At 39.4% G+C, this 26,855-nt stretch overlaps 1 protein-coding gene across 1 annotated transcript in view; it reads right to left on the bottom strand.

Moving 5' to 3' along the window:
• Positions 1-26,351, bottom strand: part of daam1a (dishevelled associated activator of morphogenesis 1a) — a 33,684-nt gene extending 7,333 nt beyond the window's left edge. The window contains exons 1-21 of the mRNA XM_042500478.1: positions 26,200-26,351; positions 15,600-15,819; positions 15,403-15,492; positions 13,263-13,334; positions 12,881-12,975; positions 12,531-12,750; positions 10,880-10,993; positions 10,137-10,247; positions 9,772-9,875; positions 8,895-8,961; positions 6,910-7,027; positions 6,647-6,785; positions 6,380-6,438; positions 5,694-5,881; positions 5,327-5,578; positions 3,406-3,513; positions 3,106-3,203; positions 2,940-3,024; positions 1,974-2,080; positions 1,301-1,389; positions 627-795 (exon numbers count right to left, since the gene is read on the bottom strand). Of these exons, the coding sequence (XP_042356412.1) occupies positions 627-795; positions 1,301-1,389; positions 1,974-2,080; positions 2,940-3,024; positions 3,106-3,203; positions 3,406-3,513; positions 5,327-5,578; positions 5,694-5,881; positions 6,380-6,438; positions 6,647-6,785; positions 6,910-7,027; positions 8,895-8,961; positions 9,772-9,875; positions 10,137-10,247; positions 10,880-10,993; positions 12,531-12,750; positions 12,881-12,975; positions 13,263-13,334; positions 15,403-15,492; positions 15,600-15,785 (2,471 nt within the window). The 5' untranslated portion in view covers positions 15,786-15,819; positions 26,200-26,351. The remainder of the gene's footprint in view (positions 1-626; positions 796-1,300; positions 1,390-1,973; positions 2,081-2,939; positions 3,025-3,105; positions 3,204-3,405; positions 3,514-5,326; positions 5,579-5,693; positions 5,882-6,379; positions 6,439-6,646; positions 6,786-6,909; positions 7,028-8,894; positions 8,962-9,771; positions 9,876-10,136; positions 10,248-10,879; positions 10,994-12,530; positions 12,751-12,880; positions 12,976-13,262; positions 13,335-15,402; positions 15,493-15,599; positions 15,820-26,199) is intronic.
• Between the last annotated feature and the right edge of the window lie 504 nt (positions 26,352-26,855).

Below are 26,855 nucleotides of genomic sequence, written 5' to 3'. Positions count from 1 at the left end.
TACTGATATACATCTGCCAGCTGCATCATCACACAGAAGAAAGCATGCATCTACATATGCACATTAAGCCCATGCTCATGACCGTGTGAGATGCAAACATTAATGGCATCCTCCTCAGCTGATCTGTAACATTAGCTAGCTCAGGGGTGCTAAGTGAGCTAGCAGTAGATCCATGCTACCTTGGTGGGTGTAGTTTGGTGGAAAGAAAATAGTTCCTCCAACAAAGTCTATGGATTAACTTGAGTCAACAGATCATGATTTGTGGAAAGAGACATTGCTGTTGAATTTTTCCAAATGTATTTTTATTTCATGCTTTAAGAACCACAAGCTAAGTGCCATCTAGTTCCATTATATCTGCAACACTTGGCAGCTCACACCAAAATTATCTAGACTGATAAATAGTACTACAAGTAAGAGAAAAAGTGTGTATTTTTGTCTCTATCACAATCATATAAGTAACATCAGTAACTTTTCTATTCAAATGTCCCAGCATCCCAGACAGAGTGACGGTGAGCCAGCATGAGTAGGTCTGTGTATTATTTAGATGTGCTTCTTGTCCTGCCACATGTCAAAATATTCTCTGTGAAAAAAGCCTGTGATGTACAAAGCCTTGTTGTGAACTGTACTTGTCAATGCTGGACTTCGTGTCAGCTATCTTGTTGAGACTGGACATTTTAAATCCCCAGGCGTTTCCTCGCTGTCCTTTATTCATGTAGTTCCCAAAGGCCAGAACCACCTCCAGGAGCTGACGCAGGGCCCCACTCTGTACCATCTCTCTGGACGCAAGACTCAGAGCTGAAACCACACAGAGACAAAAGGGAATGCCACATATGTTCACTGAACTCCAATCTATATTGTAATATCTAATTTCTTATAGTATCTTCAGCAGGAGATACAAAACAGAATTTAAAGAAACTCTAAGAGAGATGCATGCATCCATATCAGTATATCTATATAATGTAACTGCTTCTATAGATATTCACGCTATCCATATATTTATATTTACATCAGTTTTCTTGTGCTACGTTCAGACGCCTTTTGCAAGCTGTTTAACTTTTTGAAACCTGAGCACACTGGTCTGATTTCTTTTAAAAACAAGAATGAAAAGACACTGAGCAACCTGGCAAGAAATGTCCTACAAATTTCAAGAAATTATTGACAGTTCACAAGAAGTCATGTATCCTAAAAAAACTATATTCTAAATTATTATAATTATGTATTTAAAAATATGTTACAGAAAAAAATAGTTTTTTCCCCCCAATGTTCAGCACTTTTTAAGCCATTTCTTTCATGTTTTTACCTTTGATTTTTGGTTTGACCTCGGTTACTCTTTCAGCAAACTTCTTCTTGAAGTAGAGAGACTGGAGTCTCTGCTGATAGTGGTTGATGCTGGGGAGGACAGAAATTAAGAGCAAAATTGTGAGTGGACTCACGTCCAAAATGTCTGAGCATGATGAAACTAACTGCTCTACAAGACAGATGAAAAAAAATGAAATACAGAAAACTACATGATGACATACACATATTGATACTTAAATAGTAGATGTTGCATAAATGTTTTGGGGGTTAAGAATAAGAAGAACGAGAGTGTGATTCCTGCTGCACATTCATGCTTCCTCTAACGACTTGTTGAGCTTGTGTCTGGCATCACCATCAGGACAGACAATACGTTTTTAGCCCAACTCCTGCTTAGTTCATTTGTCAGCTCCATTTAAACTTCTTTGCAGATCCTACATCAAGACATAGTGAAGGTAACAAACCCCATTAAGTCTGATTTAGCCTTATCCTCATTGACCTTTGGCATTGTCTCATCTTATCAGCACATCATTTTAACACACGTACCCACTTTGTGTCAATTTCATGTATTTCTGGCTAGTGACATGGCTAGTTCAGAAGTGTGTGTGTGTTTGTGTGTGTGTGTGTGTGTGTGTGCGCGTGTGTGTGTTTGTGAGTGTGTTAATCATTGCGTGTACCTGCTCATGTCATACAGGAAGCGGTCTGCTCTGGCCATACGGTCCAGCTCATGCTTGTGTTCTCCCAAGAGTTCGATGTCACTCTTCTCAGGAACAAATTTCAGGAGCTTTACACATAAACACACACACACACACACACACACACACACACAAACTGCCATCAGTGAAATTCTTTATGTAGGCCTATGTATTTATCAGAAATGAACAAGACCAAAATAAATAAGAATGTTTTTTCAATGTGTCAGAGTGGTTGAACAAATCAAATAATATCCCAAAATCCGTAAGTGAATTACCGTAAAACTTAATAGCCTGGGCCATTATTTGCTTAAATCATTGAACTCAACCTGCTTATATTGTTGCTTAAAGACATCTGTATGGGCAGCTTTTAATTTCTTTCACACAAAGCTGTTGCTCAGCAAAGATATATACAATCTTTTTTCTTTTTCTTTTTTTTTTTTTTTTAATTTAAACCACAATTTTTTATTAAATTATTACATATTACTTAAAAATTAGGTTAGTATAGGAAGTTTACACATTTTTATTTGTATGCTCAATCTAAGCAGCTAACAACGTTATTTCCAGTGGGAAAAATTAATCGCATGGCAACCAGACTAGGCCCCTGATTAAGACAGGTGTTTATTTGTCAAAATGTGTAGCCACACTGTGCTAATACAAGGGAGAGGGCTTTTAATTAAGATTAGGCTTTTATTTTAAATTTTCAGAAAGCTTCTAAAATCCTCTCTCATGGCACATGAAAACCAGTCATGAAACATTGTCTGTGGAGGTGGGGGGGTGAATTGGACTTTAACAGCAGGAAGTGTGGACATCTGTCGTCCCCTCCTACTTTGTTATCGTATTTCTCGCAACACTTTGTGAAAAAAGGTAATGGCCATGAGGAATTTGTGTTGAGTTACTTTGTGTGTGTGTGTGTGTGTGTGTGTGTGTGTGCATGTGTGTGTTTGGTACCTGCTCCAGCATGTCTTTAGGTAAGTCCTCCTGTTCATCCATGGTCAGAATGGCCTGGCGGATCTCCTCATTGGTCAGCTTTAGCCTGTAACACACACATTTAAAGTTTAGGGTGCGCTTTAATATTACACACACTCGTTTCACTCTACACACAAAATGCGCTGACCTTGAGAGCAGGATGTTACAGTTCTGTGCTCGGCGACCATCGATCACTGACAGCTCCTTGACTTTCTTGGTAAGGGTATGGTCATCCTCAGCATCCTTCTGTTAATACATAGAATTGTGTAAGGATGCAACAAAATGCAGTTCGGTATATAATAATAGATAGGGAGCTGGGGTTATAAAACATTTATGGATGGATGGATATATCTGCCAACTAACTAAAAAATTGATAAATGTAATACAAAAGGCAGAAGTGAGAATGAGTTACTGAAGGCATGGCAGGGATGGTGTCAGTGTGTGGTACCTGTGGTTTCTGGTAGGCTGAGAAGGTCCTCTGGAACTCTTCAAGATCCAGCATTTTAAACACCTTGAGATCATCAATTTCTTTCCATATGGTTCCTTCTAACTTGCTCTGAAACAAAAGACATTGCAGTTTGTCAACAGAATCTTAATTCAGAGTTCAATTAATATCTTTTTTCCAGAGATTCCAACTGTATCCCACAGCTATTTCCTCCCAAACAAGATGGTCGGCTGCTGTTTGGTATTCTTGCTGTCGACGAATCTCATAAAAAGACCAAAGGCAAAAGTGTTTTAGTCCATCTCTTCATACGATCTGACTTCTTTCCATGGCACTCAGCTCCATGCCTGTTGGTTCCCACTGAAGATGCTCACAAATAAACACTGATCAACCAAAACTGACAGATGAAGTAATAAACATTGATCATGTCAATACTGCAGTGTTCTGCTGGGAAAACTTGGGTCCAGGCATTCATGCCACTTGAGACACTCTACCCACCCAATTACCATTGAAGACGAAGTACCCTCCCTCATGGTAACAGCATTTCCCAACAGCAGTGGCCCCCCGGCAGACCAATGCTCCATGCTATACCTCGAAAACTGCTCAAGAATGGCCTGAGGAATGTCACAAAGAGCTCAAGGTGTTGACCTGGCCTCTAAATTACCCTTCAAAATGGGACAAAAACCTCATAATGATGGTTATCAACAAGGTACGTGTTATATACGAAGGGTAAATATAAATCCATCCATCCATCCATTTTCTTCCGCTTATCCAGAGCTGGGTCATGGGGGCAACAGGCGGAGCAGAGTATTCCAGGACATCCCTCTCCCCATCAACACTTTCCAGCTCCTCCTGGGGGACCCCAAGCCAGATGAGAAAGGTGATCCCTCCAGCATGTTCTGGGTCTGCCCTGAGGCCTCCTACCAGTTGGACATGCCCAGAGCACCTCTAACAGGAGGCATACTGATCAGATACCTGAACCACCTCAGCTTCGATGTGAAGGAGCAGTGGCTCTACTCCGAGCTCCCTCTGGATGTCCGAGCTCCTTACCCTATCTCTAAGGCTGAGCCCAGCCACCCTGCAGAGGAAACTAATTTCAGCCGCTTGTATCCGTGATCTCATTCTTTTGGCCACTACCCAGAGCTCATCACCATAGGGGAGGGTTGGGATGTAGATGGACCATTAAATCGAGAGCTTTTCCTTTCGGCTCAGTTCCTTCTTCACCACAATGATCTGGCAGAGCGCCTTCAACACTGCAGATGTGCGCCAAACCGCCTGTCCATCTCATGCTCAATTTTACCCTCACTCATGAACCCGACCCCCAGATACTTGAAGTCCTTTGCTTGGGGCAGTAACTCTCCACCCAGCCAAGAGGGGACAATCCATCGTTTTCCGGCAGAGAACCATGGCCTCAGATTTGGAGGTGCTGATTCTCTTTCCGACTGCTTCACACTCGGCTGCAAGCTGCCCCAGTGCATGCTGGAGGTCACGGTGCTCATTACATTGTATTTTTTAGACTGTTACTGTTTAACGCAATAGCATATTTGATTTGTGTAGTCAAGGCTAGTGCTAACGTCTGGACTGGCTGAAGGAGTTTGTCTGTCCAAGCGAGTACTCCCACCCACTGAAAGTGTTTGGGGTGGCAGAGAGTCCAGACTGAACCAGGAAGCGAAAACATAATGTTGAAATCAAGTCATTAGGATGGTTTTACTAGACTAGTGCTGCACTACACTGTGGTTAAACTAGAGGCTTTGGGTGTGTTTAGATACATAAGGAGTACTGTAGAAATAATAATAACAGGTGAAACTGTAGTGGCAACGCTGCAGTACATGTAGTATGTGTATGTGTAATAATATAACAACAGCAGTAGTAACAATAACAGTAGGCGATGCAGTCACATGAACAGGTCTTGCAGTACTAAATGTACCTCAGGCAGTTTGCTCCAGTTGAATGACTTCAGGGGGTTAGCTGGCCGAGGAACATTCTTTGTCGGGGCAGTTCTTAGCGGAGCTCCTGGAGGAGGAGGTGGGGCAAATGGAGGCATGCCAAAACCTGGTGGGCCTCCTGGAGGGGGAGGTGGTGGTGGAGGAGGAGGAGGAGGACCAGGGATGGACGGGGCAGGACCAGGAGGAACCAAACTACCAGAGGTTACAGGAGGACCTCCTGGAACACTGGAAGCCTGACAAAACAACAGGATTGTTGAATTATCCTAACTTCTTTATGATTCGGTTGTTACCATGTGATCACAGCATTTCTGTCTGACAGATGGATGTTTGTTGTGTTGGTGAACGTACAGAGCTGAGCTGCTGCAGCTGAGCAGACAGCTGTGCCACTTGGAGTTTGGCCTGCTTGTGGTCATTGCTCTCTCGCTCCAGTTTGTCCTTCAGCTTGTTCAGCATGGTCATCATGTCCTCCTTCTCCTTGTTCTTGGCGTCACACTCCCTCTCCTTCTTTTCAAAACGCTGCTGTAAATTGTGATGCTCTGGAGAGAAGAGAAGGTGAAACAGCTTTATGAAAGTTTGTTCATTCTGCAAACTACAGTTGAGTTGTTAGGAATGTACGGTGAGCTTTTAGGGCAGATGATAGACTCTAACAAAGCATCAACACTCTCTTTTTCTTAATTTATTTACCATGATTTTGGTTTTGAGTAGCATTATGTGCTTTGACCTTGATGTATGTTTTGCTGATTACATAGTAAAATTAGCAAAGCACTTCCTAAGTCAGCACAGTGTGAAACTGACAGAATGAACTATTTTGGGGGTAATTTCATTAAAACATAAAAACAAATGCATGATTGTATTGTTTTTGATGATATTTTTGTACATGATAACCTGCAGTCATTGTGGGAGGAAAATCTACATATGTTCAAACTGACCAGTCCAGCTGTGCTCTGCATGATTGATGTGTTACAGGATGCAGAGTTCCAGTCCTCTCTGCACACATATGCATTATATACATAGTACAGTGTGTGTGTGTTTACCTTTCCTCATTTTATCAGCTTGTTCTTTCCATAGTTTCACCTCGCTCTCCTTGACAAGCCTAGACACACACACACACACACACACACACACATACAAATCAACAAACAAAAGTTATAAGAATATATATATACACACATATATATGGGGGCTCTGTCTTGGCTCAACTTTACTAAAAAAAGTGCTGCAAAAAACCCCAAACAATACAGATATACAGAATTTGCAGCAGTAATGCTCATACAACAAAGTCAGGAACCCTTGAAACTTACATGCGTACAATATTTTTAACATTGAAGTCCTCCAGTGGAGCAACATCAGGGTTTTCACCTTTGTCTGTCTGCAGAACCAGCTGCTGAATGATCCGATCCAACAACACCCAGTACTGAAGGTTGGTACTGCTCTGCTTATCTGCACACACACACACACACACACACACACACACACAAACACACGCAAAGAGGAGTTAAAAGAGGGAAAAGATGCAGCTGGTTATTACTTTATCAGTGAACAGTAGGTGGACAGCCGCTCTTACATGGCATCATGAGGCAGTGCTGCAGGGCAGACAGGAGGTGAGGGTATGCTTCAGTGTGATTCAGGTTCTTCCTGATCACTTCAAACATCTGGCTCGCACTTTTAGTTTCTATGTGAGTCTGAGGGAAAACAGTATTTATCAGGTTTATAAGACAATAAACAGCTGATTCACATCTTCACACTTTAACCTTTAGGATCTATTTGGTGCATTTTTTCATGATTTCGCTGTGTTCATGCATATGACACAAATATTGGCAAGACTGTGTATTATCTCTGTGTGTCATTCTGGGCTTTTGTCTTGAAAGTTTTCATTTTTACTATTTTACACCTGATGACCTTTTTTTCATATTTGGCATATGGAGACAGTAAATGCTATTTCCACTGGGTGCACTGTCACAGTCAATGTTGCTGGAAATCATTGACATATCCCAGGTTGTGATAATAAAAAAGTCAAATTTGTATGTAGTATATTGTATGACGGAGGATTAGGGCCACATTAAGGGAAAAAAAAAATTATTTACGAGATTAAAGTCATTAGTAACGAGAAAAAAGTCATTATTTATGAGAATAAAGTCATAATATTCAAACCTGCTGCTTTTGGAGACACTTGTTAACATGAGGGCTATGGAGGATTTGGTTGAGTTGTATTTTAGGATAGGTTTCACAAACAAGGAGATACTTAATCTTTTGGCACATCAGCATCACATTATCATAAGTATCAGGACTTTAAAAAGAATATGCAAGAAATTGCATCTTTTCCGGCGAAAGAACCAGTTGGACTTGGAGGATGTTGCTGCTTTTCTGGAGGGGGAAATGGCTGGAACTGGTCAACTGCAGGGTTATCGTTGGATGCATCTACGGGCTATTCAGAGGGGTTTCGTTGTGTCTCAAGAAACAAATCCTCTGTAGCCCTCATGTTAACAAGTATCTCCAAAAGCAGCAGGTTTGAATATTATGACTTTATTCTCATAAATAATGACATTTTTCTCGTTAATAATGAGTTTGAGCTCGTTAATAATGACTTTTTTCTCGTTAATAATGACTTTAATCTCGTAAATAATGACTTTTTTCTCATTAATAATGACTTTTTTTCTTGTTAATAATGAGTTTTTTCTCGTTAATAATGACTTTTTTCTCGTTACTTATGAGTTTAATCTCGTAAATAATGACTTTTCTCATTAATAATGACTTTTTTCTCGTTAATAATGAGTTTAATCTCGTAAATAATGACTTTTTTCTCATTAATAATGACTTTTTTTCTCGTTAATAATGAGTTTTTTCTCGTAACTAATGACTTTAATCTCGTAAATAATTAACATTTTTTTTCCCTTAATGTGGCCCTAATCCTCCGTCGTAATATTGAAAATAATAATTTTTTGTGTTTTTTTTTCATCTAAAAACATACTGGCATCATGACAAAAACCTGGCATTTAAAGGCTTAAAATTATGGAAATTACCAAACAGTTGAGATTTATGATTAGGACAGGTGTTGCCTAAAAAAATAACCAATGTAAGTAAAAACAAAAAAAAAAATCATATTTAATCTTCAAAGCCTGATTTTGAAAGCGCATTTTGTGTGCAAGGCAGTATGAGTGTGAGTATCTGAAACTGCGCAAAAATAACAATGTGTAAAAGTCAATTTGTTGCTGACATATCCCAGGCTGTGATAATAGGTAATACATTGAAAATACTTTTTTTTTGTATTTTTTTCATCTAAAAACACAGTGGTATCATGACAAAAACCTGGCATTTAAAGTGTTAAAGTTTGGAAAAATAATGAATATTGGATATGTATGATGTTGGTTAAAATTAATATGAATGTACAATATTCTTATGAGTCTGTCTAATATTAAAGCGGGCCCTAAGGATTAATATACATCAAATTGAAATGTAACGTACAAGTTTCTTTACGATACAGGAACCCTGGATGACTACTTAGTAGTGTCTTTTATAAACCTTTAAAAGAGTTTGTCTAAAATGACTTACAGCATCAAAGTGTTTGGACATCAGAAGCTCGTCTTCATTCCTCAACATCTCAAAGAAGTCCAGATGCCTGGGAACAACACACACATACCAACTGAACTCAGAGAGCCATCATAAACCAATGTCAAAGTGCTCAAAGAAATACATTCCTTTGACCTGTTTATATATTTGTTAGTTCTATGGGCAAGTTTCCATTACAGATTTGTGCAAAACTTAAGAGATATTTTTGAAATGTCAATAAAACACAATTCCGAGATGAGTGCGTTTCCACTGAGTGACGTTCTGTGACTTCTCCTCTGGTGATAACATTCCAAGAAGCATGGTGACATGTGTTTAACATATTAGCAGCTTTATTTCGATTGTAGCCACCACACTAACCATCATTATTTCCAAGCTAAGGTGATGTAGGCATTGTATGAAAGCAATAATGAAAAGGCAAGCCCCTTATACGCGGGAGCGGCCATGAGGGTGATAGTCCACGATTTCAAAGAGGAATTGTGGATTTAAAACTTTCAGGTGATACGCTCAACTTTTGAAGAGTTATGTGATGCAATAACAGCTCTTGTAGCTCCTGCTGCATCATGAGGGAGTCAGTTCCTACTGAAATGCACATAGCCATAGCATCATATTACCTAGAAAAGCCCAAAAAGTGTTTCCATTGCAGTGTTGCAAAATTTGTTCTTTTAGAATTGCCTGAAATACCACTTTATGTGAGCATAAAAACTTTTTTACGATTTTTTTTTTTTTTTTAAATTGACATGTTTCTATTGGGCATATTTTCCAATTTCAATTTTTTCAATTTGAGGGTTAATGGAAACCCGCCTTATGACACAGCTGTGCTGTTTTGAATTGTGAGCACCCTTTGGTGCACCTGGTGTACCTGTTCAGGGTGGCGTTTTCATGGGATCGTAGTTTATCGATGACAGGCTGAATGCCCAACATAAGAAACTCATAGCGCAGGTGGATACGGAACTCCAGACTGGTCTGAAAACACACAAAAATATGCAACATCACCATGCTGGTTTATTCTTTGTTATTCATTAGATATCAACAATCTGCTGTATGAGGACTACTGCTGGGACATACATTTCCTCCTGAAGGCAAATTAAATATATCTATCTAGAGGAAAAGAGGGCACACCAAAAAATAAATCTTATGGTATCATGCTACATGACAAACTGACAACACATCCTGATAAACTAACGCTGTTTCCAGCAGAGGAAAGACACAGAGCTGGCTGATCACCTCTCCTGCTCCCTGGCTGAGCACAGCGTTGATGAAGGACATGATGGCAGTCTTCAGATTGACTTCGTCCCTGTAGCGGCCTGTTGATCTGTCCAAGTCTGTTACCAGGGTCTGCACATAAAGCAGTTTATAGACATCAAAATTAGAAATCACTGTAAACTTTCATTTAAAATCAGATGACTTTCACTTTCAGTATCTAAACCTTTGACATCTGAGTTAATTGGTGCAATTTCATTCAAAACATGGGGAAAAGGTAATCAGCAACTTTGGTATGGAATATCATACATATTGCAAGAAATTAGAGGATTTAGAAAATTATTTAACAAAAAAAAAGGTAGGGAAAAGGAAAAAAAAGAGAAAATATTTTGATATTCATCCAATTTCTTTTTAATTTTGTTATTGAATTATAATTTTTAAGCCCCTTTTCTAAGTATTGTTTGCCTCATTTTTTTTTTTTTTTTTTTTTTTGGTTTTTTGTTTTTTCCCTTTTTTCTTTTTTTTGTTTTTACTCATTTGCAGGTTATTTTCTTGCACATTTTACTCATTTTGCAATTTTTTTGGATCAAGTCTTCTTTCGTTGCTCATTGCCTTTTTCCCTTTTTTTTCAAACCCAAGCCAAATTGCAGGTCTCAAAGGGTTAATCTTTGGGTAATAGTGTCAGGAAATCAGAGTCTATTTCATTCATCCCTCCATGGTCCCTTGCAGAAGAATATATGAGGTGCACACAGACAGCAGAAGCAGACCTGAAAGCGTGTTCTCTCAGCGGCGTACTTCTGGTAGTGCAGCATGGCTTCTAGAACTTTCTTATGGCCTCCAGGCACCAAACATACTGCACCAAGGATCTCTAACACTGCAACCTGAGGAGAAGTAAAAATAAAAGAAAAAATCCACATGAGAAAGAGGAAAAATCAGATTATTTACTGAAAGTTAATGTTCAAGCTAGAATTACTGTCTTGTGCTTGTATGCCTGAAAGGACCAGTCAAGCTGCAATTACTGTTTAAAATTAAGTCAGCTCTGGTTCTGTTTAAGGTTATTGGAACGTTGGTGCTATTTAGTGAACCAGCTTACTTTTCCCTCAATTCTGAATTGAAGTATTGTATTGTAGGCATTGTCAATGGAGGGTGCTGCATAATGAACAAAAGAAGTAAGCAGCAAAATCTTGGAATACACTGATTACCTACCGACTGTCAGATATTTGTTTTCACCCCCCAAAAAAGCATGGACCAACTATTATTAAGACCATTGCACACTCTTTTTTTATCTTTCTAATCTGTGGAATGCAACAAGCCAGCTGATATCATCAGGTTTTCCTTCATTTCAGGTCAACAAAAACCTACAATATTTTCATTCCAGCTGAGAACCAACTTTTCAGGTTCTGATCCAAGTTGGTTTTGGTCAAAATGTTCTTAACAGTTCAAAATTAGGTGCGTAATCCAATAAGGAACTTATCTTAGTTGGTGCAAAGGACTATGTGTGGTATTTTTGAGTCTCTTTGAGGCTCAGGTGCTCACAGCTATGAGACCTGAGCTAGACTAGCCTGTTCCGAACTCGTCTGTCAGTACTTTCAGCGTGGGAGTTTGATGCTAAAAAGCCGCCTTCTGCATCCAACCAAAACACAGCTGGATGGCATCAGATGAGAACGCACCTGGACAGAACCGGTGGCGTCGTTATTGTACATTGGCGAACAGCCAGAAGACACCAGGTGCGCGTGGGTGGCGTCACCTGAGAACGCGGCGAGACGGAACCGGTTGAGTGCACATAAAATACTGAAGGACAGTGTCAGGTAAAAACGCTGCTGGTAACAATGTAATATAAAGAGCATGAGTTTGCTTATTGGGTGGATAGGGAGGTTGAAAGGTCCAACAAAAAACAGAATTTTTCAGAATTTGCTTCCCCTAAACCTAAGTATCTGTGACTTTGTTGCCTAATCCCGATCTCCCCATCGTAATTGTCCGTACTATTGTGTAAACATAAGGACCATGCTGCTCCACGATAAAGTGCTGCGACATCCCATCATGGGCAATTGTTGACATCACAGTAACAGTATCCCAGAGCGTAAACAGCTGAGGCAAAATGATACCTAAAACGTCATATTTAGATGTGGAAGATCAAGTGACAGTGTTGCCTCGTGACAAGTTCAGAGTGAGAACGTGTTGAATAGACAGGTGAGTGTCTTTCCAAATCATATCCAATCAGTTTAATGTTTCACAGGTCGACTCCAATCAATGTGTAGAAACATTTCAGAGATGATCAAGAGAAATGGAAGGTACTTGAGCGCCACAGCAAAGGGTCTGAATACTTTCGTTTTTTCTTTGTAATACATTTGCATTTCAAGTTTTCTAAAATCCTGGTTTTGCTTAGTCATTATGGGGTATTGAATTCACTGTGGTTACCTTTGTTTTGATGCTTTCAGTGGTGAGACTCTGAGCGATGATATTTATGCTCTCACAGTGACCCAGGACATGGGCTCTGCCTTGAGAGTTGTTCATCAGAGCCTTGATGCAGCCGATCAGAGAGGTGTGGACCTGAGAGTTGGTGGTTTCATAGTCCATGGACTTGAGGAAATTCAGGATGCAAGACAAGCCGTCCAACTCAATGAATCGTGTCACAAAGCTGGAGGAGATAGATCAGAATGGCGTGTTTAAGTTGGTCTTTAACACACTGCAGTACAGAAGGAATGAAATAAAGCTTTTCAAAATGTACAGTACATTTCCAGAATAACGTGTTAGACCTGGAGTCATACCTCATCGGCTGTGTCCTCAGTGCTGTCTTTAGATCATCTACGATATAATGTCTTCCCTGCTCTTCATCATCCTCCAGTGATAGCAGAGTCTTCCTCTGGGAAGGGTCATGCAAAATAATGGGTTGATATTTTTCACATTTAAAAAAAAAATGTTTATTGTTTAGATTCAACAATGTAGACAGTTTGGCTCGGTCCCTTTGACTTGTACAGCTTCGTGTTGATTTATAATGAAGCAAAAATCAAACTTACAACCCACATTTTTTTTATTGTTGCTTCAAAAAAAATCCTCAATATTTTCACAATGAAAAAAGAAAATTTGTAATAAAGCAAAATCTGTCTGTGATTAAAGTGAACAGCTGGAAGACGACAGAGTGTAACTCACAGCAGCCATGACCCGGAGCTGGTCAATATAATACTCTGGCCATCTGGTTGCTCCGTTATTCTCCTCTGCCTCCTGCAATACACACACACACACACACACACACACACACACACATACAGGTCAGGGTCAAGGATATACTCACATATAACAAACATGCGATGTAACTTGCCTAATAGTTATTAGCCCTTTTATTTAAAAAGGCTGCGAGAGAAGCTCAAAAGTTGTGCTGATACCAGCATCGACTGCCTATTAGAAGAACTTTATCTTATGCTTTTCCTTATTTTCTGCCATAAATTTGTATGTTACAAGATCTGATGTTTATATATAAACATAAATAAATTATCCCTGTTAGCAAAAACCTAGTTAGTTAACATGAGCTTGTGACATGATTTCCTTAAATGGTCATATACTGTATATGGTGTTAATGTTAACTGCTGCCCATGCAGAGTGACCAAGTTTTAATATAAAAATATATTAAAATATCATTTATGATAATATAACATTCTAAGACATGAAATAATATATAAAGTAATATTTTAAAGGCGAGGGGAAAATGTCCAGAAAAAAAGTTATTAATAGTTATTATTATTATTTAAATTATTAGAATTTTAAAGAACTTTTTTTGCTCTCATCATTTCTATGTTTTGTTTCTTTCCTTTTTTTGGTCAATTTTCAGGTAATTTTATTGTAATGTTTTTTTTTTTGGTTTTTTTTTTTTTACAAATGTCTTGGTAATTTTGGGGTCATTTTTCTTAAACTGCCCATTTTCTTTTTTTTTCTTTGTTTTTTTTTGTTAGTTTTTTTTAAATCCTGCAAATTCACTCGAGTTTTAAAGAGTTAGTAAGTCACTGTATGATGAAATGAATAATGACAGAATGTATACATTTTGTAGACATAATGTTTGGTCATTTATATCTCAAACTAAAGCAGTGTTAGCTTGCTATCCAGGACACTTCTGTTTGCTCCACATGCGATGTGAAGACCTCAGTATGCTTCAAATTAAATATGTGTTGAATAAACTTCTGAAATGGGCTGCAGCCGACAATTTTCGTAACATTCAAAAACCAACAAGCCGACATTCTTCATTTAAACTCGTGAACAGAGTGCAACACCATTAATCTGTAGGTGAGACTGACAGTAGCTGTGTCCCAATTCAGGGTCTGCATCCTTCGGAGGCTGCATTCGAAGGCCAATTACGTCACAGCGCTGCGCGAAGGCTGTCCCATTTGGTCACAAGTCGAAGGCTCCTCCTTTCGCAGCCCACAAATGCGCCCCTTTTCCCTCTGTTTGGAGGACACATCGCTACTATCCTTCGCGGCCTTCCATTTCCCAAGATTCCTTGCGCGCCCGCGATCTTCAAAAATAATGGCGGCACAGAGCGGAGATCGGAGCGTTGATTTAACTTAATGTGGGTTTTTACTCATTTGAAAATCAAACGCCAGATATGTTAAACTTAGAGGGACATTAAAATCTCATAATTTCATTCATAATACGTGACGTTAGTAATGCTAACATGTAGCTGCCCATTTTCTTCTTTTTTTCTTTGTTTTTTTTTGTTAGTTTTTTTTAAATCCTGCAAATTCACTCAAGTTTTAAAGAGTTAGTAAGTCACTGTATGATGAAATGAATAATGACAGAATGTATACATTTTGTAGACATAATGTTTGGTCATTTATATCTCAAACTAAAGCAGTGTTAGCTTGCTATCCAGGACACTTCTGTTTGCTCCACATGCGATGTGAAGACCTCAGTATGCTTCAAATTAAATATGTGTTGAATAAACTTCTGAAATGGGCTGCAGCCGACAATTTTCGTAACATTCAAAAACCAACAAGCCTACATTCTTCATTTAAACTCGTGAACAGAGTGCAACACCATTAATCTGTAGGTGAGACTGACAGTGTGAGCTGTTGTGTGATTGATCATCATGCTCTCACCTCTGAGATGAGAGAAACTCACCACACCTTCCAGTGTGTCCATATCCAAAATACATATACGCTTTTGTCATTTTCATGACGTAGTTCATTTGAGGCGTACTGAACTCATTTTGGTTTGTGATGGCAACTCTTACTCAATAAAAGTCTGTCCAAGAGCCATAATACATAAAAATAAAGACAAATTGGCTGATGTAGTTTCTTACCATTTTCTTGCTGCAGTAGATCTGCCATTTTTTCTCTGCTGGCAGAGAAAACATGGCCGCCCTGTGCTCCTCCGTGAGGTCAAGCTCATCCTGGAATAGAAGACAAAAGAGACACAGAGGGACAATGATGAACATAAGAAGACAGCTGTTGGATACATATGGATGTCTAAAAGCCTCTTTGGTGTTGTGCCACTCACCACCAGCTCTGTGAACATCAAGTCCAGCTCTTGGGGGGCGGGCATAGGCAGGGTGGGCTCCAGTACAGCCATGGTGCTGGTGTTATCGCGGCAGTAGGTGATCTCTGGTTGCTCGCTTCCTTTGAAGCAGCAAGAAAATAGGGAGGACAGGCCACGCCCCTGGGGCTGCTTCAGCCGGGACACCATGGTTACAGCGGGACGACCTCAGCAGAAAGGTTGACTAAAGAGAAAGACAAAATGTATTCATCAGATGTGTTGTCATTTACTCCCTGCTAGTACTGATCATGATGCATCTGCAGCAGTGCCTAGATGGAGAAAACAAGTTGAGGTCAAGCAATGTTTGTGAGAGACTGGATAAGCTTCTAAAAAAAAAAAAAAAACATTAAAGAGATGGTCCAATTTTTTCAGGTGGAGCTGGAAATGGACTGCATTTGTATTGCATTTTTCTAGCCTTCCAACCACTCAAAGAGCTTTCACACCACATGTCACATTCACACACTGGTGGCTGAGGCTACCGTACAAGGTGCCACCTGCTACTCAGCAACCATTCGCACACACGCTCCAGTGACGCAGCAACAGGAGCAATTTGGGGTTCAGTATCTTGCCTTAGGAAACTTTAACACATTGACTGGAGAAGTCATGGATCGGACTGCTGACCTTCCGATTGGAGGACAACCCGCTCTACCTCTGAGCCACAGCCGCCAGTCAGCGTATTACCTACAGTAGATGTGAGTTGCCCCTAGTTTGGAGAAGCAGTACTGACACGGAAACTGCAACAACATGTTCTCATCACAAGGCGTCACGTGTTGCCGCTTTGCAGTGAACTTATATGTCTACATATTGTGCTCTAGGTATCCTTCTACATCTGTTATTGACGTTCCAGGATGTCACTAATGTGATGTCAACACAATTACATCGGATTAGCCTGCATCTGGTTATGTTCAGGCAACAAAAGCACATGGTAACCAACACTGAGATGTCAACAAACACACATGCTGGCTTGGATGGTTAGGATTAGGGGAAGGAGGCACATGGTAAGGGTCAGGACTGCTGAATACCAGTGCTTTTGCAGTGCTTTCCATGTAGGATCCCACTGCCAAAACCCATCTTTAGCGTCTGCATGATACACCGCTGGACATAAACATTTACATTATGTATTATTTATTATGTGTGCCAGACAGCAGAATGATAGGCAGACGGTGTCAGTTGAGAGTGTAGCCAGATGGAACCTGAAAAACTGGATGGCATCAGGTTGAAATGCTGCTAGTAATGACATAATATAAGGAGCATGAATGTCCCAAAAAAGAGATGGTGGTTTGGTCCAACAAATCCCCGGCTTTCATGTGGAAGTCCAGTGTCCGCTTCCTGTCTGAATGTGATGTTTTTCTTCTCCACCTTACCATGTGCCCTTGTTGTCTAATCCTAACCACTGGTGCCCTGCACTCTCACTTGGTAAATGCCTCATACCTCTGAACCCTTTTAATCTGATCAAATTGTCTTGATCTATTTCAAAAAGATAGGGACAAGGCAATGAGCAACAAAAGAAATTATCCAAAAATGTACAAGAAATTAATAATAAGATATATTAATAATAAAAGAGAAATTACAGGAAATTTGTGAATAAATAAATAAATAAATAAAACAAAGAAACCAAAACAAAAAAACAAATGGGCAAAACAAAACAACAATACAGACATGAGCTGCACTACGCTAATCCTGTTGCCTCTCGGGAGCATTCCTGCTCCCTTGTTTCCTAGTTTCCCTGGATCCGGGCCGTAACCTTGACTGTGCCTGACCGTGGTGATAGCTGTGCTGATGCTGTGATCCTGCCTTTGGTTGTGCTCGTGCTGTGGCTGTACTGATACTGTGCCCCTCGCTCGCCCTGAATGTGGTCTGGTCCTGGTTGCGCCGATGCTGTGGTCTTGCATTTGGACACCTCCCTTTCAACATATGCATGAGACTGTTATCATCACCCTCAACATCATCATAGAGTGCAATTACTAATTTCACACCTACCATTATTGTAATATGACATGCATCTGTTTCTATTATTGCTGTGCCCCCCCCCCTCCCTCTTCCCCACCCTCTCTCCCCCTCTCTCTCTCTCTTTCCTTCCATGATTGTATTTCATTTGCTATTTACGACATCTATTGCTTGTCTGTCCGTCCTGAAAGAGGGATCCCTCACTATCCTCTACCGCTCTTCCTGAAGTTTTCCTTTTTTTTCCCCCCGTTACAGGGGTTCTTTTTGGGGAGTTTTTCCTTGGGTGATGTGAGGGTCTAAGGGCAGAGGGATGTCGTACACTGTAAAGCCCTCTGAGGCAAACCATGTTTTGTGATAATGGGCTATATAAATAAAACTGACTTGACTTGACTTGACATGACTTGGAAAAAGTGCTTAAAATGTTCACTAATTTAACTTAATTTTAAATATGTAATTATGATAATTATATATTTTTTTTCCTAGCGTTTGCACTTGACAGTTTTTCCTTAACTTTAAAAAAAATCATTTTCTAAATGTATTCATTTGTGGAACATTCTTACCAAGTTGTTTGTTGTTTTTTTTTACCATGTTTTTGAAATCACACAAGTTTGCTGAGGTTCAAGAGTTTAAACACCAGTGCATAAAATGAGCAGACATATAGGCTCGCACAGCTTACACTGTGCGTGCTGCACAAACACTTATCTCTTATACATCAGCACCAACATGATCAAACACACACAAACTAACACAACTACACACAGACACACATACATTCATTTGGGTGTGATAACAAGTCACAACTGGAAGAGCTGTTGTTCTCAGCTGACTCATGAGGTGTGGCTTGGTGCTCTTCCATCTCAGTCTTGTGCTCGATCATTTATTTAAGGTTTGATTGATGATAGAAACAGCACTTTGGTATGTTGGGCCACAAAAGCCAGTTTCAGTGGAGCTGTTAAGAACGGCAACATACTCAAGTCTTCATACAGTCATAAAGCAAGTGCTGGTGGGACAAAGAGTCACAAAATATTAGTTTTTCTATGCGTCTCTTCTCTAAGACTGTCAAAATAAAACCAGTTACTGGAGGTTGTTTGTAAGAGCAGTAATAATGACTCATATGTGCGTTTATGGTTAGGCGGAGGTCTCTAGTGGTTTAAGGAATCAGGCCCCCTGGAAAACTGTTTGATCTTGCAGCCAAGTTTTCCCTGTGGACACCACCTTATAACAGCAAAAACTGTAGCCCAAAAAACATTTTCCCCATTGACCACCCGTGCAAAAGAGACATCTGTAAACGTGTTGACAGGGCACCTTTTCTTTTTGTAAAACCTTCCTTGAGCTAAGAAAAGCAATCTAAAAATCCATGACGTCATCAAATGTGAAGTCTATGAGCTAAGTGCGAACTGGTGGGCGGGGCCAGTGGGAGGAACTCATAATACATCAATGGGAGGAACATGTTTGCACAGTGGGCTGCAGACTGCAGAAATAAACACAGTATTACCAGGCAAACAACTCCAAAGGATTGAGTAAGCACCATCTTGGCATCCGGTATCCAGCTATTATTATACATTTATGGCAGAAATTATGACAACATCAAAGGAAGCGACATCATGAGGTTATATCACATTACCTTAGTAACAAACATAACAGCCTTTTCTCAGTCTGAACTCATCAAATACAGCTGCTTGGACTGTGCTTTTGGCATAAAATCACAATGCCAAAAGCACAGCACTGGAATGCGTCAGCTTAGAATGTAGCCAGACAGAGCCGGGCACGGGGTTATAATACGCAAGCAAGCAGCCAGTCTGCACCTGTCACATCTACATGAAACATGGCAGGATTGTGTCAGGTTGAAACACAGATGGTGACCATCTAATATAAGGTACATGAAGGTGCCAGGGCAGGTGGGTCCAACAAACCCAGTACTTTCATGCAGATGTCTAGTGTTTGATTTCCATCTGACTGTGATTTTTTTTACACCTTACCTTGTGCCTCTTCGGCCTAACCCTAACCATACATATGAGCATGTGTGTTTGTTGACGTCCTGGTGTTGGCTGCCATATGCTTTTGTTGCCTAAATGTAGCCATGTGTGGCATAATTACAGTAGCGTATCACAGTAGCAGCATCTTGGAACATAAATAGCAGATGCAGAAGGATACCTAGAGTGTAACATGCGTAACATGTAGACATGGAAGTCCACTGCAAAGCGGCAACATGGGATGATAACATGCTGAATATACTTATCTTAATCTAAACCATGAACCCTTAAATTTAAACCTAATTAAAGAGCTTTGATGCTTAAGTGTGAAGTGGTAGTTTTTGTCTCACTGTGACCATTTCACAGTGTTAACTTTCTGTATAAAACTGCAACTGCACTTTTATGTAATATACAAGTTTTTCAGTTGTGCACTGGAACAGGTGTTATTCTCAGTCAGATTTCACTTCCAGACCGGTAAAATATGGTGCTTGAAAAGCTGTCCATCTTGATAGTGATGAAAATCTGGTTTATACAGGAAATGCTGATTAATGATCATCTCTGCTGTCAGTGAGTCAGAGTTGGCTGTGATGCAGTGTTAGGGCTTACAGGAGGGTAAGGAGCGGTGTTATGTCAAGCATGCTGACCTGATAGATATGCAGGAGGAGACACACCCTGACCCTCAGCAGGAAGAACATGTACTGATTAAGGACAGTTAAGACCAGTGATAAATGATGCTTAAAGGGATAGTTTGGAATTTTTGAAGTGGGGCTGTATGAGATACTTATGTGTAGTCAGTGTATTACATACAGTAGCTGACAGTGGCATGCTCCTGGTTTACAGAAACAGATGGGGCATGCACCCCACAACTCAGTATTGCCCTGCTGTACTTTCTGGGCCAAACAGCTGACCGGTGGTGGATGAGAAAAGTAGTGCCAAGGAAAAGGGTTGTGTGACGTTGAGGTTAAGCGGTGAAAATACGCTATATACAGCGTCCACTTAGACTGATATTGATTTTTTTTAGGTAGGCCTTTTTTCAAGTGGCTAACAGACATTTATCAACCCCTGCCCCATCTGTTCCTGCAAACCAGGAGCATGTCGACCACCAGCTCCTGTATGTAATACACTGACTATAGAATCTCATACAGCTCCATTTCAAAAATCCTGAACTATCTCTTTAAAGTCTCGAGTTTTTTCTACTGTCGAATAAAATTCTCATCAAAAAACACCAGAAATGTCTAGAAGTGGTTCCCTAACTCATCATCATAATCATGATATCAATAATTTGATTTGATCCTCATTTGATGGAAAATACAGAATTTTTTTGTCATCAAATTGTTGGACAGATTGACTCAATCAGTATTTTACATGCAAAGTTAAGTAGAGCTACAATTATAGATTCATTAGGCCATTTACTTGGACAACTGGCCTTGTCCCAGTATACAAGCTAGAATCCATTAATTGAAAGAAGTATGTCCACGGTAGGTTTAAATATGCCCCCTTTGCTTTTGGATGGTCCTCTGGTTGACCTATTACTTCACATACCAGACAAGTTAGCAAGCAGCAAACAGGTTGCATGTCGTCAGTGGAAACTTGGATAACTTTTTGGCACTGCACATTTTGTATGTACTCTACACTTTACTTGATACCTCTGTCTGGTTTTGTTTCCCTTCTTATTCTTTAGTTTTTCCCTGCTTTCTTCTATGAATTTATGCTGTTTACCTTACATGCCAAACTCTGGTGCATGGAGCAGAACACTTAAATCAGTTCGGGTCCAGCTGAGGAATATACATGAAAGAGTCAATCTATCTTCAACTGCATTATCTAGGTATGGTCAACACCTTCACATCCCAACTCGTCACATAGTGTCGCTTTATCAGTGACCTTCTGCGTCTGCTTATGACATTTTAGGTATCCTTCTGTGTCAGCTGTTCACGCTCTGGGATGCCTTTACAGTGTTACAGTCAACAAATTCACATGGTGGGATGACACAGCACATCAACGCTGACTGTCACAATGGTTAGTATTAGGCAACAAAAACATGACCAGTTCCGTCTGGCTTCGTTCTCAAGTGACGCTGAGCATGCGCATTGCATGTGGACATGCCTAGTGCTGTCCGGCTTTCCACCAATTTTTAATGAAAATGTCATTGAATCTGTGCGGTTGCGTTTTAATTTGATATCGTCCAGACAGGTTCCAGGTGGACGTAAAAGGTGGCTCTTGGTGTCACCTTTGTACGCCAAAAGCACTGACAGTGGACGTACTTGAAGAGTTCAGAATGAGAATGGGCTAGTGTGTTAGTGTGACTTTAAGAATTTCACCATTTCAGTCGATCTAACATGTTTACATGTATTTTAAAAGTTCAATAATTTGACTTTTTCTAACATCATGTAAACATACTGACTGAAAAACAGTGAGTACACTGAGATATAACAGCCCTGAAGCTCTTCTAGCTGATGTGGATGCATGTGTTGTTGGTATCTGACAGTGTCCACAGTCAGTGACCTTGCCTCCATCATGTGAATGTGTTAAAGTGAGCTGCAGGCTCCAATAATGATCGTACTGTTACGGTGTGTATAGACTGATGATGACAGGGTTATAATTCATGCTGATGCTCAGATGAACCAGTCGGCTCAGAGTTTACAGGGTTTAATCAATACTTTGTATCGATCCCTGCAGGGAGAGCGTGTTTTCTCCAGCCCTGCTGCCACATAGGAAGTCAAAGGTCAGTGTCAGCGACACAACAGCAGGCGGACCCGCAGCTGGTGGGGATTCACCATCTCACTCAAGGACAATTCGGACTGTAAATGTTTGCTAGAGAGTGTTCTTTTCCAGCAGTATTGTGTGTTGTTGATGAGACTGCTGATCAAATGGCGTCATTCTGTATCTGTCTCCTAATGAGACGTTTCTGTCTCAGAACAGTTCTGTAGTCCGCACTCTGTAATTCTTTAGTTTCTCACTATAAGAATCCCATAAAAAGACCAAAACCAACATGTGCTGGTCAGTCTCAGACCCAAATCTTTAAAAACAATGAAAAATATTATGTTTTATTGTTCAAAAAAGGCTCAGTCAAAACAGCTGTAGTAGTTTGGCAAATGTCACTCAAACAGGAAGAAATAAAGTATGCCTTGGCAACTATTTTCAGCAGTGGATTAATCCATATCTGGTGCTCCTGTGAGCTATTCAGCATTTATGAGACTGAGTTAAAATCACACACACACTACAGTGTGTAGAAGAGGCTGGTGGTTTGGGAGGCATTTCCCCCATTCAATTTCTTTCTAAGAATTATCCCTTAAATATACTGAGTATGGAAATACAAGACTCTTTGGAATAATGTAGCAGTGTTGTAGGTTTTTTCATATATATATTTTTTGTGACCACCCAGGCTGTTCTCATTCCAAACTTGTCAAAAACATCCACTCTGTCAGTGCCTTTGGCATGCAATTTTTATTTTATATATTTTTTTTTGTTAGGTTTATTCTTGACATTTTGACTTTATTCTCAAAATGAATTTATCGATTAATAGATTGATAAATAAATAAGTCTTCTCACTTCGTATTTATGTTTTCTCTTTGCCAGGCACTAACACTGAAAATTTGACTTTATTCTTGACATTTCAACTTTACTCTTGATATGCAAAATAATAATTAAAGGAACTTCCTCATTTCATTTTTCCCCCTCTGGCCCTTTACAGTTGTTCTTTTGTGCTGATGATTCAACCAGGACAGTTTTTATGTTGATCCAAGCTGTAGAAAAGCTATCACTTGGCTAATGTTGTCTGTGGAGAAAATGAACTTTTACTCTTATTTGACTTCCAAAATATCCCACAATGCACCACTGTGCATTGACACAGATGATTTGGATTTGGATGTGGCATCATCACGGATGAAAGAGGTGGCTTGTTAGACTACATTTTGGTACCTTCATTGAATTTCACTGCAAATGTGAAGACAAACTGCACATCATTGTGCACAGTGAAGCTCAGACATGTCACAGACTGACTGAATAGCTGGAGAATCAAAGTTGGACCAAACAGCAACACTAAAAAGTGAATCTGCCACAGCACGCCTGCACATTTTATGTCAACTCCAAATATTTGCCCCCAGATCCAAAATCTGGCAGGTTCCAAAATCCAATAAAACAAACATCCAAGATAAGACACAGACCTTTTAGTTTCGCTCAGTTCAGTTTGCAGTTCAGTCAGTTCTCTCTGCAACAAAGCATGCATTTGTTGTTATGATATATGTGTTCTCAAAATAATGATGATAACACTGGGCTGTACAGTGGCTATCACTGAGGAACCAGGACACATCCTCTGTGTTGTTTTGGGGATTTCTCAAGGTTTTTATGACCCCAGGAGGGGGTGCCATCCCACAACCATGCAGTTACACACAGTTAGACTTTATTTGTTTTTATATAATTATTTTTTTTAATCAGTTGATCAGTGTGTAGGCACTGAAAAGGTGATTGTGTAGCAAGCTGCACGACACAATATAGAATGCTGAATGGATGGATAAATTCGATGTAAAAAACAAAAGGTAGCACTTCACCACCTTAGAATTATGAGGTTCTATCTGTGTTCAGAGCAGTTTTTAAGATATTGAGCTTTAACGTTTTGCATTCCAAATAGCCAAAATGATATGAATCGGTTTGTTTTCTAAATTAAACTCCAAAAATGCATACAGCTGAAAAATGAAATTGTGCAAAATTGTCACAAAAAAAGAAACCAGAACAAACTGACTTAATATAAAAAATAAAAAAATAAAAAATCAGGAAAAGGTCAAATAGACCACACCATGAATCGCCCAAAAATTAGCAAGAAAACAGTAAAATGTTAAAAGTAATTTAACTTAAACTGAAAAAAGAAAATGAATATAAGCAAGAACAAATGAAAGGTAAGAAACAAAAACAAACATGAGTTTAGATGTTTTCATAGTCTAATACATACACACACACACACACACACAGGAAACCCTGGACTTTCATACAGGAGTCCAGTCTTTGCTTCCCGTCTGAATGTGATGTTTTTTTCTATACCTCACCATTTGCCTCCTTCCTCAAATCTTGAGTGTCCGTGCCATCATGTGCATTTGTTGAAAACTAGCGCCGGTTGCCATTTGCTTTTGTTACGAAAACATAACCACTTGCAGTGCCATTTCACCATATGCTTCTGTTAACATCATGGTAACGACATCCCAGACCACGAGGAGCAGATGCAGAAGGATACCTAACTCATAACATTTAGACAGCAAATCTGCGATATGTGACGACTTGGAATGAGAAGATGTTTGGAGTTCCACAGGGTTCTTTGCTGGGTACAAAGTTGTTTGCATTGTAAATTAATGATATTTGCAAAGTGTCCAAAATGATAAAGTATTTGCAAGCAATAGAAATTTATTGTGCTCTGGTATAGAATTTGAGCAGCTGCTGGAGACATTTAGTGAACTTTAAAACTTAACAATTAATGCATAAATAAAAGTAAGTTTATTAACTTATGAATGCTAGTGTGTGTTTATGAAATTTTATTATGGGCTACACATACATTTGGTTTTGTATGTTTTGTTAGTTTCCATTATAGAAATCTAAAGAGAACAGTTTAAAAGTATTAATGCAAAAAGGGCAGGTACAATTAACTAAGGCTTCAGCCTTTAAAGCTTTTCATCAGCAAAACTTGCTGTGGTTCATCACTGCATTTATGATAAAAATGAAAATCTTTCTGTCAGTGTTTAGAATTTGGAATAAAGCAACCTCCAACACAAAACTTTATTCAAATGCCTTCAGTCTGTTTAATCAAAACTGAAACTTTCAACATCATATACACCATAAAACTCCCAGCAACTTTTTTATAAAGTCAAAGTGAAAGTTAAAATAAAAAATGAATTACTTTTGTCTGTTTTTTTTTTGCATTTTTCCCATTTGTTTGCTATGTTTTTTGTAATTTTCATAGAAATATTTATTCTTTATTTTCTTGCATGTGTAGGGTATTGATGTTATTTCAGCTCAAGAGTTTTAGCAGTATTGTTGCAAGTGGTGTGATCTCTGTTGTTGTCAGTATTCCTGTTACAGGGGATGGGAGATTACGGGGAAAAAACATGACTAAAAAAATGAGAGAATACTCCCAAATACTGTGATTTGTATGCCCTGAATTGTTCTTCCAAAAAAAATGCTGCCACTCTCTTTGCGCTTTTTAATTAATTAATTTTTATCAGTGACCAATGAAATAAAATGCAGATATGGATAATCAGCAAAATGCCAAATATCAGCCCTGATTATCGTTAGTTTCATGCATATATGCCTCCTTGTGAAATATGTTATACCATAATTATGTTCCAAGTTCAGCAGATTAAATGAATGAACATCAGATTTGTTTCCCAGTACTCTAAATTGTAAGTACACAGTATTTTCTTAGAATATAATTTAGTCTTTAAGTCAGTTTAGTCTGTCATTCAGTCTTGTTTAGTCTCCTGTGGGAACCTGTGACTTTATCATTGGTTCCTGATTCATACAGTAAGTTAGCAGTGTTAATAATGACACAAAAATGTTAAAAAAAAACAACAGGCTATCTTATTGTGGTATTTGCAGAGGGGGGCTGTTAGACTGATAAAGCTTATAGAGCTGGGAGAGAAAGTGTGCATGTCGTTTCTTACCTTTGTGATCTTCTTCTATGTGATGCAGTGAGACGTCATGTTGAGCTCCAGCGGTGTGTTTAGCAGCAGGTGGTTGAACATTATATATCTATATCTATATCTATATCTATAGATATAGATAGATAGATAGATAGATAGATAGTATAGTTTAATAGTTTATATAATCCAAATGAATAAATAAAATAGAATATAAAACAAGGAATAAAAAATCAGAAAATGATGAATGAAACTTGAACTCCAAAGATGGGTTTGACTTGATGAAAAAAAAATCTGGCAGCAAATCTGAAACTGAAATAGCACTTTAAGTTGATTTGAAAATGTTCAAACAGAGTCGACAGAATCCTAATCCACAGGAAGTTTGTTCAGTCAGAGAGTGGGCAAATAGAAAATCCACACATGAGAGAGAGAGCGAGAAGTGACCAAGAGCTGCTCAGACAGATTTCCTGAAAGTTTGGCAGAAACTTGCAGGTGTCCAAGAAAAACAAATCCTCTTTTTGCGTCACCTATCCACACAGCACCTGCTCCTGTCTCTGTCTCCTTGCTCCATTCTGATGTGTGTGTCTGTGTGTGTGTGTGTGAGTGTGTGTCAGAATGCAGAGAGAAACTGACAGATCAGCCTGGGTGAGAGTTACAGTATGTGAGGAGTTGAAAACACA

Source organism: Plectropomus leopardus, chromosome 14, assembly GCF_008729295.1.
Source record: "Plectropomus leopardus isolate mb chromosome 14, YSFRI_Pleo_2.0, whole genome shotgun sequence".
NCBI lineage: Eukaryota > Metazoa > Chordata > Actinopteri > Perciformes > Serranidae > Plectropomus > Plectropomus leopardus.
The sequence above is the reverse complement of the archived record's forward strand: the minus strand, read 5'-3'. Positions and strand labels throughout refer to the sequence as shown.